The sequence below is a fragment of the Poromitra crassiceps genome, assembly GCF_964638095.1.
Source record: "Poromitra crassiceps genome assembly, chromosome: 13".
Classification (NCBI taxonomy): domain Eukaryota; kingdom Metazoa; phylum Chordata; class Actinopteri; order Beryciformes; family Melamphaidae; genus Poromitra; species Poromitra crassiceps.
Genome location: NC_139644.1, coordinates 32,694,906 through 32,707,780, shown reverse-complemented (window position 1 = coordinate 32,707,780; position 12,875 = coordinate 32,694,906). Strand labels below are relative to the sequence as shown.

Here is a 12,875-nt window from a genome sequence, read left to right as displayed (position 1 = left end):
CACACTAACTGAACTGGTGCTTCCTCTCTCCAACCCTCTGTCTCCCCCTCACTCGCTCCAGCACCCAGCCCATCTTCACAGAACCTGTGAGCGGCCGTGCTAACGGGGGCTAGTTACGTCATTAAGACGTCTGTGTACATTTTGTAGCCTAGCTGCCGTTGACACCCCTCGTGTCTGAAGGGTGTGGCTCGCCCCGCTTCTGGCGTCTACTCGTCATCTCCCTCTCTAGGTTCTGAGTGGAGAGATGTGTTGTGCTGCTAGCTGTGTGTGTGTGTGTGTGTGTGCGTGTGTGTGTGTGTGTGTCTGTGTTGTTTGGGATATATACGGGTCTTCTCTCCGGGGCTTTCCCTCTCTCAGTCTTTCTCTGCCTCTCTCTCCCCCTCTGGCCTCGCTCAGCTGCTCTGGCCATCTGTGCAAAGCCAAACACAGAACAGAGGGATGCAGAAAGAGGGGGGGAGGAGAGGAGTCGACGGAGCAAAGAAGATGGGGAGAAAGGGAGGATCGGTGGGAGAATGAAGCCCTTTTGACCTATTTGATTTGGTTTTGGAGGATGAGTAAGAGATGACAGAAGAGGGTTAGAGAGACGCGTGTTTACAGGAAACTAGCAGCATAAAGAGCGTGTCTATGCTCTTGTAGAAAGGCCAGCAGGACTGTGTGTGCGCGTGCATGTGTGTGTGTGTGTGTGTGCGCGCGCGTGTGTGTGTGTGCGCGCGTGTGTGTGTGTGTGCGAGAGGGATGATCAACGGAAATTAGAGTGACTAGTAATGTCTCGATTTTAAAATTGGACCAGCAAAGATCAGCCCATGGTGAGCTCATTTTCCCTCTTCTCTTTCCTCTCTCTCTCTCTCTCTCTCCCTCTCTCCCTCTCTCTCTCTCTCTCTCTCCCTCTCTCCCTCTCTCTCTCTCTCTCTCTCTCTGTTTCCCCCTCTCTCCCTCTCTCCTCCTCTTCTGTTCCCATGCTCCCCAGGCCAAGCCTCTTCCTCTGGGTTGCCTCAGTCTTGTCTCAACACTTAGCCTCCTGCACAGCCAGCTTCTTGCTGTGTTTGTAAACTTTGACAGACCCAGTTTCCTGCTACTCCCACTCTCTCTCTCTCTCTCTCTCTCTCCTTCTCTCTCTCTCCTTCTCTCTCTCTCCCTCTCTCTCCTTCTCTCTATCTCTCTCTCCTCTCTCCCTCCCTCCCACTCTCTCTCTTTCTCTCTCTCCCTCTCTCTCTCTCCCTCTCTCTCCCTCCCTCTCTCTCCCTCCCTCTCTCTCTCTCTCTCTCTCTCTCTCTCTCTCTCCTTCTCTCTCTCTCCTTCTCTCTCTCTCCCTCTCTCTCCTTCTCTCTATCTCTCTCTCCTCTCTCCCTCCCTCCCACTCTCTCTCTTTCTCTCTCTCTCTCCCTCTCTCTCTCTCCCTCTCTCTCCCTCCCTCTCTCTCCCTCCCTCTCTCTCTCTCTCTCTCTCTCCTTCTCTCTCTCTCCTTCTCTCTCTCTCCCTCTCTCTCCTTCTCTCTATCTCTCTCTCCTCTCTCCCTCCCTCCCTCTCTCTCTCTCTCTCTCTCTCTAAGTCGCCAAAACCAGTCCTTCTCCTCCTCATTTCATTGTAAAGCAGCAGAAAGCACACCAGAGACAGAGTGTAGGGTTGATGCAGACGGTGTGAGACAGACAGGCCGTGTTACAGACTGTTGATGCAGACGGTGTGAGACAGACAGGCCGTGTTACAGACTGTTGATGCAGACGGTGTGAGACAGACAGGCCGTGTTACAGACTGTTGCCCTTCAGCAGGCCTCATATGCTCCATGTCCCCTGTGGGTCATCCTGTGTGACAGCTCTGCACTCCTCCTCTCTCATTAGAGAGACATGCCTTGACCCTTTTCATCTTTAGCACATCCTCTTCTACCCAACATCACTTCAGTTTTTCACTCAAAAACCAACAGTTTATTTGCCTCTTAGTGTGAAGCAAGCTTCCTTCGCTGTGCTGATGATGAAGCATTTTCAACAAGTTGCGTGTATAAAAGTGTTTGTGAACTCTGTGTGTGTGTGTGTGTGTGTGTGTGCGCGCATGTGTGTGCATGTGTCTGTGTGTGTGTGTGTTTTGAGTGCTAAAGCTTTTTGCTTGCACTCCCTTGCGTGTCCTATCCCTGAAAAGCTAGTGTTCCACACTAGTGGGCCTGATGCCACTTTACCAAGAAGAAAGAAAGCGCTAACCCATATTGGCTGTGCTTGTTGTGATGTGTGTCACTGAGCTTTTCACCATCACAGAGGGGACCACGACTTTAACCACGGCTATTTGTAGAATCTGTTGTCTTGTTGTGTTTGTGCAAATAAACAATTGTCCTCTGCTGCCGCCCCATCTGTGTCCATCTGTGTCCCCAACTGATGTTCAAATGTCTTGATCTCAACGTGTCACTGTGCCTCTGAGCATGTCACATCATGCGCTGGTGTGTGTTTGTATGGGTTGTCTGCATGTGTGCATGTAATGTGTGTGTGTGTGTGTGTCTGTGTGTGTGTGTGTGTGTACATGTACAGTATTTCTATCTGTGTGCAATTGCTCTAGTGTACATGTATGTGTTCCTGTGTGTTATATTGTCCTATATAGGCTCTGTGTCTCTTGGGTTTGTGCAGCAGTACAGTTTCCTGTATAATAGCACGTCCTGTTCCATTTCTGCCCCTAAACTCTCTTTGGATCCTTTGGATGTTTCTGTGTGTGTGCGTGCGTTCGTGCGCACGTTGTGTGTGTGTGTGTGTGTGTGTGTGTGTGTGTGTGCGATGCTGAAGCCGTAGGTAGACCTAAGCCGTGTCTTTATCTGATTCCTCTAGGGCCCTGTCTGCTGATAGGAGTGGCAGCTAGCTCCTTGTCATGTCTGGTCTTGCTATCGACTGACTGTGTTCTTCTGTATTCTTCTGTCTCTCTGCAGACCAGTCCTCCTTGCCCTCTCCTGAGAGCCTCTAGACCGGCGGCCATCATCCTGTGAGAGTTAACCAGCACTGCTCTGCGGAGACGGACCGCCACCACTCGAGCGGAGATGAAGCCGGATGGGGTTGCCACGGCAGCGCTGGAGCCAGTGGAAACATTGGAGTCCAATCCGGTGAATGAGGCAGTACCGCCCGCGGGGGAGGAGCCTAACCAGGAGGCCAGTCCGATGGAGGAGGTGACGGGGCAGCAGCCGGTGGGGGAGATGGGCCAGGGGGAACCCCAGCCTGAACCAGCCAAGGAGACGCCAGCCGCCAAGACCAGCGGCAAGGCCTCAGCAGACCCCAAAGCCAAGAGTACCAACAAGGCCGCGGCTAAGACGAAGCCTGGCAGCACCGGCCCGACAAAGACCTCTGGCCCCCGGACCAACACGGCCCAGAACCGCCTCACCAATGGCGTGTCCAAGCCCCAGACCAACGGTGTGGCTAAGAAGACCACAGCCGCTCCAGACAAGAAGACCCCGACCTCAGTGGCCTCCAAGAAACCAACAGGGATGACTGGAGCCCCGGCCTCCAGGCCCGCTACTAAGGTGGGTGAGAAGAAACCTGCTGCGGGGACCCCTCGCCCCGCTTCTTCTGCCACCGCCCCCAACGGTGTGAAGTCAACCACCGGACCAACAGCAATCAAGAAGACATCATCCACAACTGCTAACGCTGTCAAAACCAGCACCACTGCAGCTGCTGCTAAGAAGCCCTCAGGTTGGTCAGAATATCGTCACTAAAAAAGTCCAGGTTCGAGATAGTTGGCACTTGGCAGTAACATAAATATGAGTGCAAATGTAGGTTACTTGGATAAACACATCTATAGTAAATGTGCCGTGAAATATTCCCTCAGCTTTTAACTGTAGTGAGGAGTGTTCACTGTAATGAGATGACATGGGATGTATTCAGTTCACATATTAGATATGCCAGAGTGACTGCTACTAATATAGAAATGCGTTTGCCCTACATCCCTAGGACATATGGAGGAAATGTGTCATAAGTCAGACATTATGCCAGAGCTATCAACAGAATGTGCTCTCATCTGTGCCATATCTCATGTCTTTCTATCTCGTTTACCTTCTACATACCTATCTCTCTCCCTCTCCCTCCTCCTCGCATTGTCCATTTCTCCTCTCTCCCCTCTCCTCTCCTGTCCTCCCCTCTTCTGTCCTGTCCTGTCTTCCCCTCCCCTCTCCTCTCGTCTCCTGTCCTGTCTTCCCCTCCCCTCTCCTGTCCTGTCCTCCCCTCTCCTGTCCTCTCCTGTCCTGTCCTGTCCTGTCGTCCCCTCCCCTTTACTGTCCTCTCCTCTCCTCTCCTGTCTTCCCCTCCCCTCTCCTGTCCTCTCCTCTCCTGTCCTGTCTTCCCCTCCCCTCTCCTGTCCTCTCCTCTCCTCTCCTGTCTTCCCCTCCCCTCTCCTGTCCTCTCCTCTCCTGTCCTGTCTTCCCCTCCCCTCTCCTGTCCTCTCCTCTCCTGTCCTGTCTTCCCCTGTCCTCTCCTGTCCGGTCTTCCCCTCCCCTCTCCTGTCCTGTCCTGTCCTGTCCTGTCTTCCCCTCTCCTGTCCTGTCCGGTCTTCCCCTCCCCTCTCCTGTCCTGTCCTGTCCTGTCTTCCCCTCTCCTGTCCTGTCCTGTCTTCCCCTCCCCTCTCCTGTCCTGTCCTGTCCTGTCCTGTCTTCCCCTCTCCTGTCCTGTCCTGTCTTCCCCTCCCCTCTCCTGTCCTGTCCTGTCCTGTCCTGTCTTCCCCTGTCCTCTCCTGTCCTGTCTTCCCCTCCCCTCTCCTGTCCTCTCCTCTCCTGTCCTTTCTTCCCTCCAGCTTCCAAGCCTGTCTCTGCAGCTCCCACCAAGCCTAGCTCTGCTGCCTCACCCAAGCCTGATAGGCCTCCTGTTTCCAAGACAACCAGGTAAGTGTGACATTTGCGTAGAACTCAATGCCCCACCTGAGGGGAGTGAAGCCGTCTGGTGCGCGTGTGTACTGTGTGTGTGTGTGTGTGTACGTGCGTGTCTGAAAGAGATTGTCTGTGTGTCTGAAGATAACACAGGCAGTTGTCCATAATTGGTCTTCTTCTTATACATCCTCCAGGCCCTAATGTTGTAAGTGGGATTCCTTTATTAAAAGCCATTCCTCCGATGTGCTGCACACAACACGTTTGCAGCAGAACCAGCGGTAAATCCAAATAAATTGCAAAATAGATTGATTGTGTGACATGAATTCAGCATTACAAAGCTCCCCAGTTGCGAGTGAGAGGCGGGTGGTTCAGCGGGGCCTTGGCTTGGCTGCAGGTTCAAAGAGGGCCCTGTTTAAGACGAAATACCCTGGAGGAACGAGGGACAATGACCCCCCACACAGACCGGGGGCTCGGAGGGGCCGGGCAGAAATAGGCCAGCAACAGATAGAGCGATGTCAGCACGGGCCTCGGAGCGGTGCCTCGCAGGGTTTCACCAGAACAGCGTTATTATTAATACATAAAACAGCAGAGTTGTGGGAAGAACGGTTCTGAGAGGAATCAGCAGGGGTAGGTGCTGGGGGAGAATCAGCTGAGGGAGGGTAAATGTTCTGAATGTTTTGTACTTTTACTGTGTTTGAATACGCAATCATGTGTGAGTGTTTGTGTCTATTTATGTAGAATCAGGTCAACATGTGTTCCAGACCTGAGTCACACAGTGTGTGGTGTTGGGCGTGCGACTGTGCAGAGACTTAGCGTTGGGCCTGGAGTCAGGAGGAAGAGGAGGCTGAAGGGCCTGGAGTCAGAGGAAGAGGAGGCTGAAGGGCCTGGAGTCAGGAGGAAGAGGAGGCTGAAGGGCCTGGAGTCAGGAGGAAGAGGAGGCTGAAGGGCCTGGAGTCAGGAGGAAGAGGAGGCTGAAGGGCCTGGAGTCAGGAGGAAGAGGAGGCTGAAGGGCCTGGAGTCAGGAGGAAGAGGAGGCTGAAGGGCCTGGAGTCAGGAGGAAGAGGAGGCTGAAGGAGGGCCTAGAGTCAGGAGGAAGAGGAGGCTGAAGGGCCTGGAGTCAGCAGGAAGAGGAGGCTGAAGGGCCTGGAGTCAGGAGGAAGAGGAGGCTGAAGGGCCTGGAGTCAGGAGGAAGAGGAGGCTGAAGGGCCTGGAGTCAGCAGGAAGAGGAGGCTGAAGGGCCTGGAGTCAGGAGGAAGAGGAGGCTGAAGGGCCTGGAGTCAGGAGGAAGAGGAGGCTGAAGGGCCTGGAGTCAGCAGGAAGAGGAGGCTGAAGGGCCTGGAGTCAGGAGGAAGAGGAGGCTGAAGGGCCTGGAGTCAGGAGGAAGAGGAGGCTGAAGGGCCTGGAGTCAGGAGGAAGAGGAGGCTGAAGGGCCTGGAGTCAGAGGGAAGAGGAGGCTGAAGTCAGGAGGAAGAGGAGGCTGAAGGGCCTGGAGTCAGGAGGAAGAGGAGGCTGAAGGGCCTGGAGTCAGAGGGAAGAGGAGGCTGATGGAGATCTTTGTCTAAAGCCCCTGACCGATTCGTCAAGGTCGGCCATGTGTGGGCGTCTGTCGCGCTCGTATCTGCGATGTGTTCCGCACCGCTGGCTCTAGTCGGCTTTGACCGTGGCTTTTCCGGCATCGGGTCATTGGTGAGAGAAATCACTCTGATTGGCTGGTCAGGGGTAGATAAATCACTCTGTTTGGCTGGTCAGGGTTAGAGAAATCACTCTGTTTGGCTGGTCAGGGTTAGAGAAATCACTCCGATTGGCTGGTCAGGGGTAGTGAAACGGGAGAGAGGGCACACAAAACGCTCTGCTCATTTTCCAACTTTATCTCATCTGATAATTCCAAAACACATATTATATATATTATATTTTCACGACGACGTGCCTTTGGGAAAGCCCCTCCAGCCTCTCGCTGCCTGATGTCACCCATTTAGTGCGGCTTCTCCTTATTTTCCCACCTGCGCCTCTTCCTCTCAGCAAAAGACCAGACAGACGCCACTGTCATTTGCAACTTTTTATCAGACATATTCTCGATTTAAAAGTAGCCGTATTACAAAACCGTTTAAGTGAGTGAAATGGTAGGAAAATGCTACGTTCTATTGAATGTTTCATGAATCAGGTCTCAGGCACAGAACGTACTGTACGTGCTAGCTGCCCGTCAGCTGCCGTGTTTGCAGTGTGTTCAAATGCAACTTTTCGGGCCCGACACAGGAGACGTGAGGTGACGTATCGGTCAGCATCTAGTTGCCTTTAAGTCCTTTCAAGTGTTTTGGTGTGTCAGACTCAGCACCTTAAGATGATGATGATCAACATCAGACAGGGCCTGGGGAGAGACTCATCCCCCACCCTCCCTCCTCCTCCTCTTCTGCCCTTTTCTTTTTTGCGTGGTTGTTTGTGCATCACTTGCCTCTTCCTCACGTTCATATCTTCTACTTCCCCCCAAATCACTGAACGACAACTGAGATGATGACCGTCACCTGACGATTTATCTCAGACTGTATTTATGATGATTAACACCCCCAAACAGCGGGGACATGTTTACTACTCTCGTCTTAATCGTTACCATGTTCACATAGTTACCTGATGAGGTAGACTGGGTAACGCAACCATGTCATCATCATTGACAGGAGATGATAGAGGGCGAGCCAACTTGTCAAAGACTGTGCATTTCTCTGTTTGAAAGTGATGCACTTTGGCTAAGTGTTTAGATAAATTGCTCGTTTCCACCTTTACTAGCGAAGGATTTATTGCACTTGTGACAACGTGAATTGTCACCATCGACTCGAGTGAAGTACAACCACACTTTAGATCGCTTCGTTCTTTCAGCCATTCTTAACGTGTGCTCTGCTCAGTTGCCTGCTTGCCTTCCCTGTGCATGTGTGTGGTGGTGGGTGCTCTCAGGCACGCCCCCAGCCCCTCCCCTCTCTCAGTCCTCACTCCTCTCGTCTTGGCCGGCAGTGCAGCAGCTGTGTGTCTCTCTCGTCTGACGGAGAGCAACGCGGAAAAGATTATCCCTTTTCCTTGTTCGGAAATCGCAAAAAACACATCATAGGCCTGTCTTACGGAGTTGGTGAGATAAAATGTGCAAGATAACGTAACGTTTATTTAGCAATTTTATATCCTATAGGAAATCTATTTTCTTAATTTCTCCACTCCAGTACCAATAAGAGAACCGTTAACGTGAAAGCTTATTGATCCTCCGGTATTCTGAAATCCGGCCCCGGGGCCCGTTTGGTACCAGGTCTCGGTACCCATCCCTACCGAGAACGTGCAACGTTATTAAAAGACCAGAGTAAAAAAAATATATTTATTATTATTATTATTATTATTATTACGCTATCGATAATCGATAATTGATCGTTAAGTTTCCGGAATTTCGATTATGGAAATTGTTCAAAATGAACATCCCTACATTGTACCCGTTGCCCGGGTTAAATAGGCACAAAAGCAATACAACTGTGGCATTTGCTTGGCCGGAAATGATGGTGGTTTCCAGGACTTTCCAGGTGGTTTCCAGGACTTTCCAGGTGGTTTCCAGGACTTCACAACCTGCCCATGACCTTCCCCGGATCATAACCCACTGCCATACACATTTTCAGCCCAATCCGACATGGGGTGTGGGGGCGTGAGCTGCTTTCCAGGACTTTCCAGCTGGTTCCAGGACTTGATGACGCTTTTTTACAATCGGTTTACGACAGTGATTTGAAATCTTCCTATGATCTCAAAAGCATTGCATGACGACATGTCAGTCATCATGTGTTGGCTTGCTTTAAAATGACTGCCAACTTTTCTGCCAGTTCATTTTCCATGTTGGTTCTGTTTGCCTTCAGTTGCTTCATCACTGTGATTGGTCAGCACACAAAATAGTGGGCTACGTCAAGTGCACTCTAAAAAGTGGAACTTTGTTTTGTGGCAACTTTTAGCTCGCCACTCTCCGTCCGTTCTGCCTGAGAAGCAGCGAGTGAACAGTCAGGTTAGTCCACTCAGAGAATGATGTGATGCAATGTGATCCTGCCTGTGCGTTCTTCTCAGTGTCAGACAGTCAAAATCACAGAACATTTTGTCAGATCGCTAATGTGCTTCCAGAACACCTTAATGCAAACGCTGTTAGTCTCAGTGTTTGCAGTCAAAGTGGACGGTGCTGTAGTAGCACGAGGCACTGCATCCAGCTCGGCTTCTTCTGTCACGTTTCTGACACGTGAGCGTTTCAGAAACACTAATGAAGACGGGCTGAGGTGCCTGCACGCCGCACGGCCAAATCAATTGAAAGTTTGAGCAGAAATCTAGCCAGAGTAGTGCCTTAATCAGGTTAAGAGCGGATTATTAGTGTGTGCATTGACGTGCACCCAATGTAACATGTTGACTAGATGCAAAATGCAAGTTATTGAGTTGTTAGTGTAGGAGTGGATACAGCGTGAAAGTGTATGTGTAGCCCAGAGAAGGATGATAGAACTGCAGTAGACCTATATATGAATCCCCACAAGAGAGGTAAAACCATTCCTGATGACAGGCTCCACTGACAGCACCATGTACCCTTCTAGGCATACGGCTACACGTGTCTGTGTGTGTGTGTGTGTGTGCGCATGTGTCTGTGTGTGTGCGCATGTGTCTGTGTGTGTGTGTGTGTGTGTGTGTGTGTGTGTGTGTGTGCATGTGTGTGTGTGTGTGTGCGCGCGCGTGTGTGTGTGCGCGTGCGTGTGTGTGTGTGTGTGTGTGTGCTTTGACAGGGCCATAAATCTCTGCTTTAATTAGATTTTGCCCTTTTTCCTCCCTGCCCGTTCCTTAATTGGCGGCTGGCTGGTATCAGCAGAGTGGCTGAGAGCTGGACGGACACATTCATTGGCCTATCAGACACACCCTGCTTCCTCTGTCACTGTCACACACATGCATACACACACACACACACACACACACACACACACACACACACACACACACACACTGGGAGTCTCAATTTACTCGGTTTCAGTTTACGACTCTAAATTGATTCAATTTAAACCGCAGCAGGTTCCAGTTATCAGGCAAGTGCGAAGCAAATATAGATTCACCAAATGACAGAAATGTAATTGTACTGTAGAATAAAACCACACAAGAGCTTCATGCTCCCTATTTAGCCTGAGTTTTTTTTATCAAATTGAATTAGGTTTATTCAGTTGTGGCTGCTGCCAACTCCGCCGGCGATAGCCAGGCCGGAGGCATTATGGATCCGGGTTGTCCGTCCGTCCGTCCGTCCGATGTTCATTAACGCGATGTCTGAGGAATGCCTTGACGGAATTTCATCAAATTTGCCTCAAACATCGACTTAGACTCAAGGATGATCTGATTAGATTTTGGTGGTCAAAGGTCAAAGGTCAAGGTCACTGTGACCTCTCGAACGCCATTTTCAAGCTTGTTAACGAGATATCTCAGGAATGCCTTAATGGAATTTCATCAAATTTGCCTCAAACATCGCCTTGGACTCAAGCATGAACTGATTAGATTTTGGTGGTCAAAGGTCAAAGGCCAAGGTCACTGTGACCTCTCAGACGCCATTTTCAAGCTTGTTGACGCGATATCTCAAGAATGCCTTGACTGAGTTTCATCAAATTTGCCTCAAACATCGACTTGGACTCAAGGATGATCTGATTTGATTTTCATGGTCAAAGGTCAAGGTCACTGTGACCTCACGAATGCCATTCCCAAGTTCGTTAAAGCGATATCTCAAGAACGGCTTGATGGAATTTCTTCCAATTTGGCTCAAACGTCGACTTGGGGGCAAGGATGAACGGATTACATTTTGGTGATCAAAGGTCATAGGTCAAGGTCAATGTGAACTCACACACCCAATTTCCAAGCTCTGTAACGCAACATCTCAGGAGCGCCTTGACGGAATAAATAATAATGCCAAATAAACTAATAAAATAAATAAGAATGAACTAATGGAGTAATGGCGGAGGCATAAATGCGCGGTGCGGTCGTTCTAGTTATAGCTGTCTGCCTGTCCCTTAGTCTGGCAGTTTGTCTGCCTGTCCCTTAGTCTGGCAGTTTGTCTGCCTGTCCCTTAGTCTGGCAGTTTGTCTGCCTGTCCCTTAGTCTGGCAGTTTTTGGTGCCATTCGTGCACAGCAAGCCTTGGAGACCCATTTTGGATTTAATTGATCTGAAAGGTCACATTTAAAAAAAACTCTAGAACTAAACACTTTTATTAGGAAAGAGAGCTTTTTCCTACGCAAATGGAAATGCCTGTACTTTGTGTGTGAGCATGTGTTTATGTGATGTCCCTATGTGTGTTTGTTTGCATGCATGCAGATCTTTGCATTATCTGTGTGTGTGTGTGTGTGTGTGTGTGTGTGTGTGTGTGTGTGTGTGTGTGTGTGTGTGTGTGTGTGTGTGTGTGTGTGTGCACGCGACGTGCTGTTAGAAGCTGATTGCCCACAGTACACACACCCTGTGACAGGTAACCTTTGAGTCTGATAAGTGTGCAAGCGTCTTTGAGTATAAAAAGTATTATTATTATTATTATTATTATTAAATAGGAGGAGATAGCAAAAATCATTATGTGTTTGAACATCATATCTGTACATGAATGTGAAGAGTGTATGTGTGAGCTTTTTTTTTTTACTCTTTTAAGTGGCCGTAAAGATGATTTATGTGGCGTTATGCATCGATCATCGGGTGTTGGCACGCCGCCTGCAAACTGGCCAATGGGGGAACAGCGTGCAGTTGCTATAGGGGAGCTTTAGTGTGTGTTGTGTGCTCTCCTCATGGAAGCCTGCACGGTGAGGAGGAGTGCATGTCATTAGAATGCAGAGCATGTGTTCATTTTGCCGGTGTATTACTCAGTATGATATGGAGGCATCGAGGGGAGGGGGAGGCTGAACACGTGCTGCGTGCACACGTGCGTCTGTGTGGATGCAGCAGAGAGAGCCGCTAAAACAAAGATGGCGGAGGGAGGGAGGCAGAGGAGGAGGCAACAAGCTGCAGGGCTGCATAAATCATGTGTCCCTGCTGGGCTCTCATCACTGCTGCCAGCAGTACATACAGAGTGAGAGGGCTGTACATGCAGAGAGCGAGAGGTGTACTGTGTGTGTGTGTGTGTGTGTGTGTGTGTGTGTGTGTGTGTGTGTGTGTGTGTGTGTGTGAGAGTGAGTGTGAGTGTGTGTGTGAGTGTGTGAGAGTGTGAGTGTGTCTGTGTGTGAGTGTGTGTGTGTGTCTGTGTGTGTGTGTTTGAATGGCGGAGGTGGAGAGAGGAAGCTGAGGAGGACCATAGGGTATCTCTACGTGAGACAGAAGGGAGGGCTCTTTCAAGGCCGAATTGCTGAACAAAGGACAAAGCAAGGGTACTACTGCCTTCAGCCTGCTGTTGCTGTACACTACAAAGCCACTGGAGGAAATGGGACAAGTTTGCTGTTGGATGATCAGCTGGTTTCTCCTTGTTTGCGGTCCCGCCCCAGCCGCCCCGATCCTCATGTTAGTCATGCTGTTCCTCTCATTAAGGCTCCCTCGGGGATGATCCTCTAATATATGACTGCTGAAGTCATGAGGGATGACCCTCTCATGGCCTAATATATGACTGCTGAAGTCATGCTCCAACACTAAGTGTGTGTGCTGTGTGTGAAGCTGTCGTCATGCTCCCCGCCCCGCCCCGCCCAGCCTCGCCTCAGACAGGATTCCACACAACAGTGTGGAAGCAGACGACATGTTGCGCAGGCTGTAAACAGTGTGGAAGCAGACGACATGTTGCGCAGGCTGTAAACAGTGTGGCAGCAGACGACATGTTGCACAGGCTGTAAACAGTGTGGCAGCAGACGACATGTTGCGCAGGCTGTAAACAGTGTGGCAGCAGACGACATGTTGCGCAGGCTGTAAACAGTGTGGAAGCAGACGACATGTTGCACAGGCTGTAAACAGTGTGGAAGCAGACGACATGTTGCGCAGGCTGTAAACAGTGTGGAAGCAGACGACATGTTGCGCAGGCTGTAAACAGTGTGGAAGCAGACGACATGTTGCGCAGGCTGTAAACAGTGTGGAAGCAGA

At 50.5% G+C, this 12,875-nt stretch overlaps 1 protein-coding gene across 1 annotated transcript in view; it reads left to right on the top strand.

Annotated features, from left to right (window-relative positions):
- The window catches only part of prr36b (proline rich 36b), a 44,055-nt gene that overhangs the window by 16,777 nt on the left and 14,403 nt on the right, over nucleotides 1–12,875 (top strand). The window contains exons 2-3 of the mRNA XM_083649615.1: nucleotides 2,900–3,653; nucleotides 4,747–4,834. Coding sequence (XP_083505741.1) covers nucleotides 3,008–3,653; nucleotides 4,747–4,834 — 734 coding nt within the window. The 5' untranslated portion in view covers nucleotides 2,900–3,007. The remainder of the gene's footprint in view (nucleotides 1–2,899; nucleotides 3,654–4,746; nucleotides 4,835–12,875) is intronic.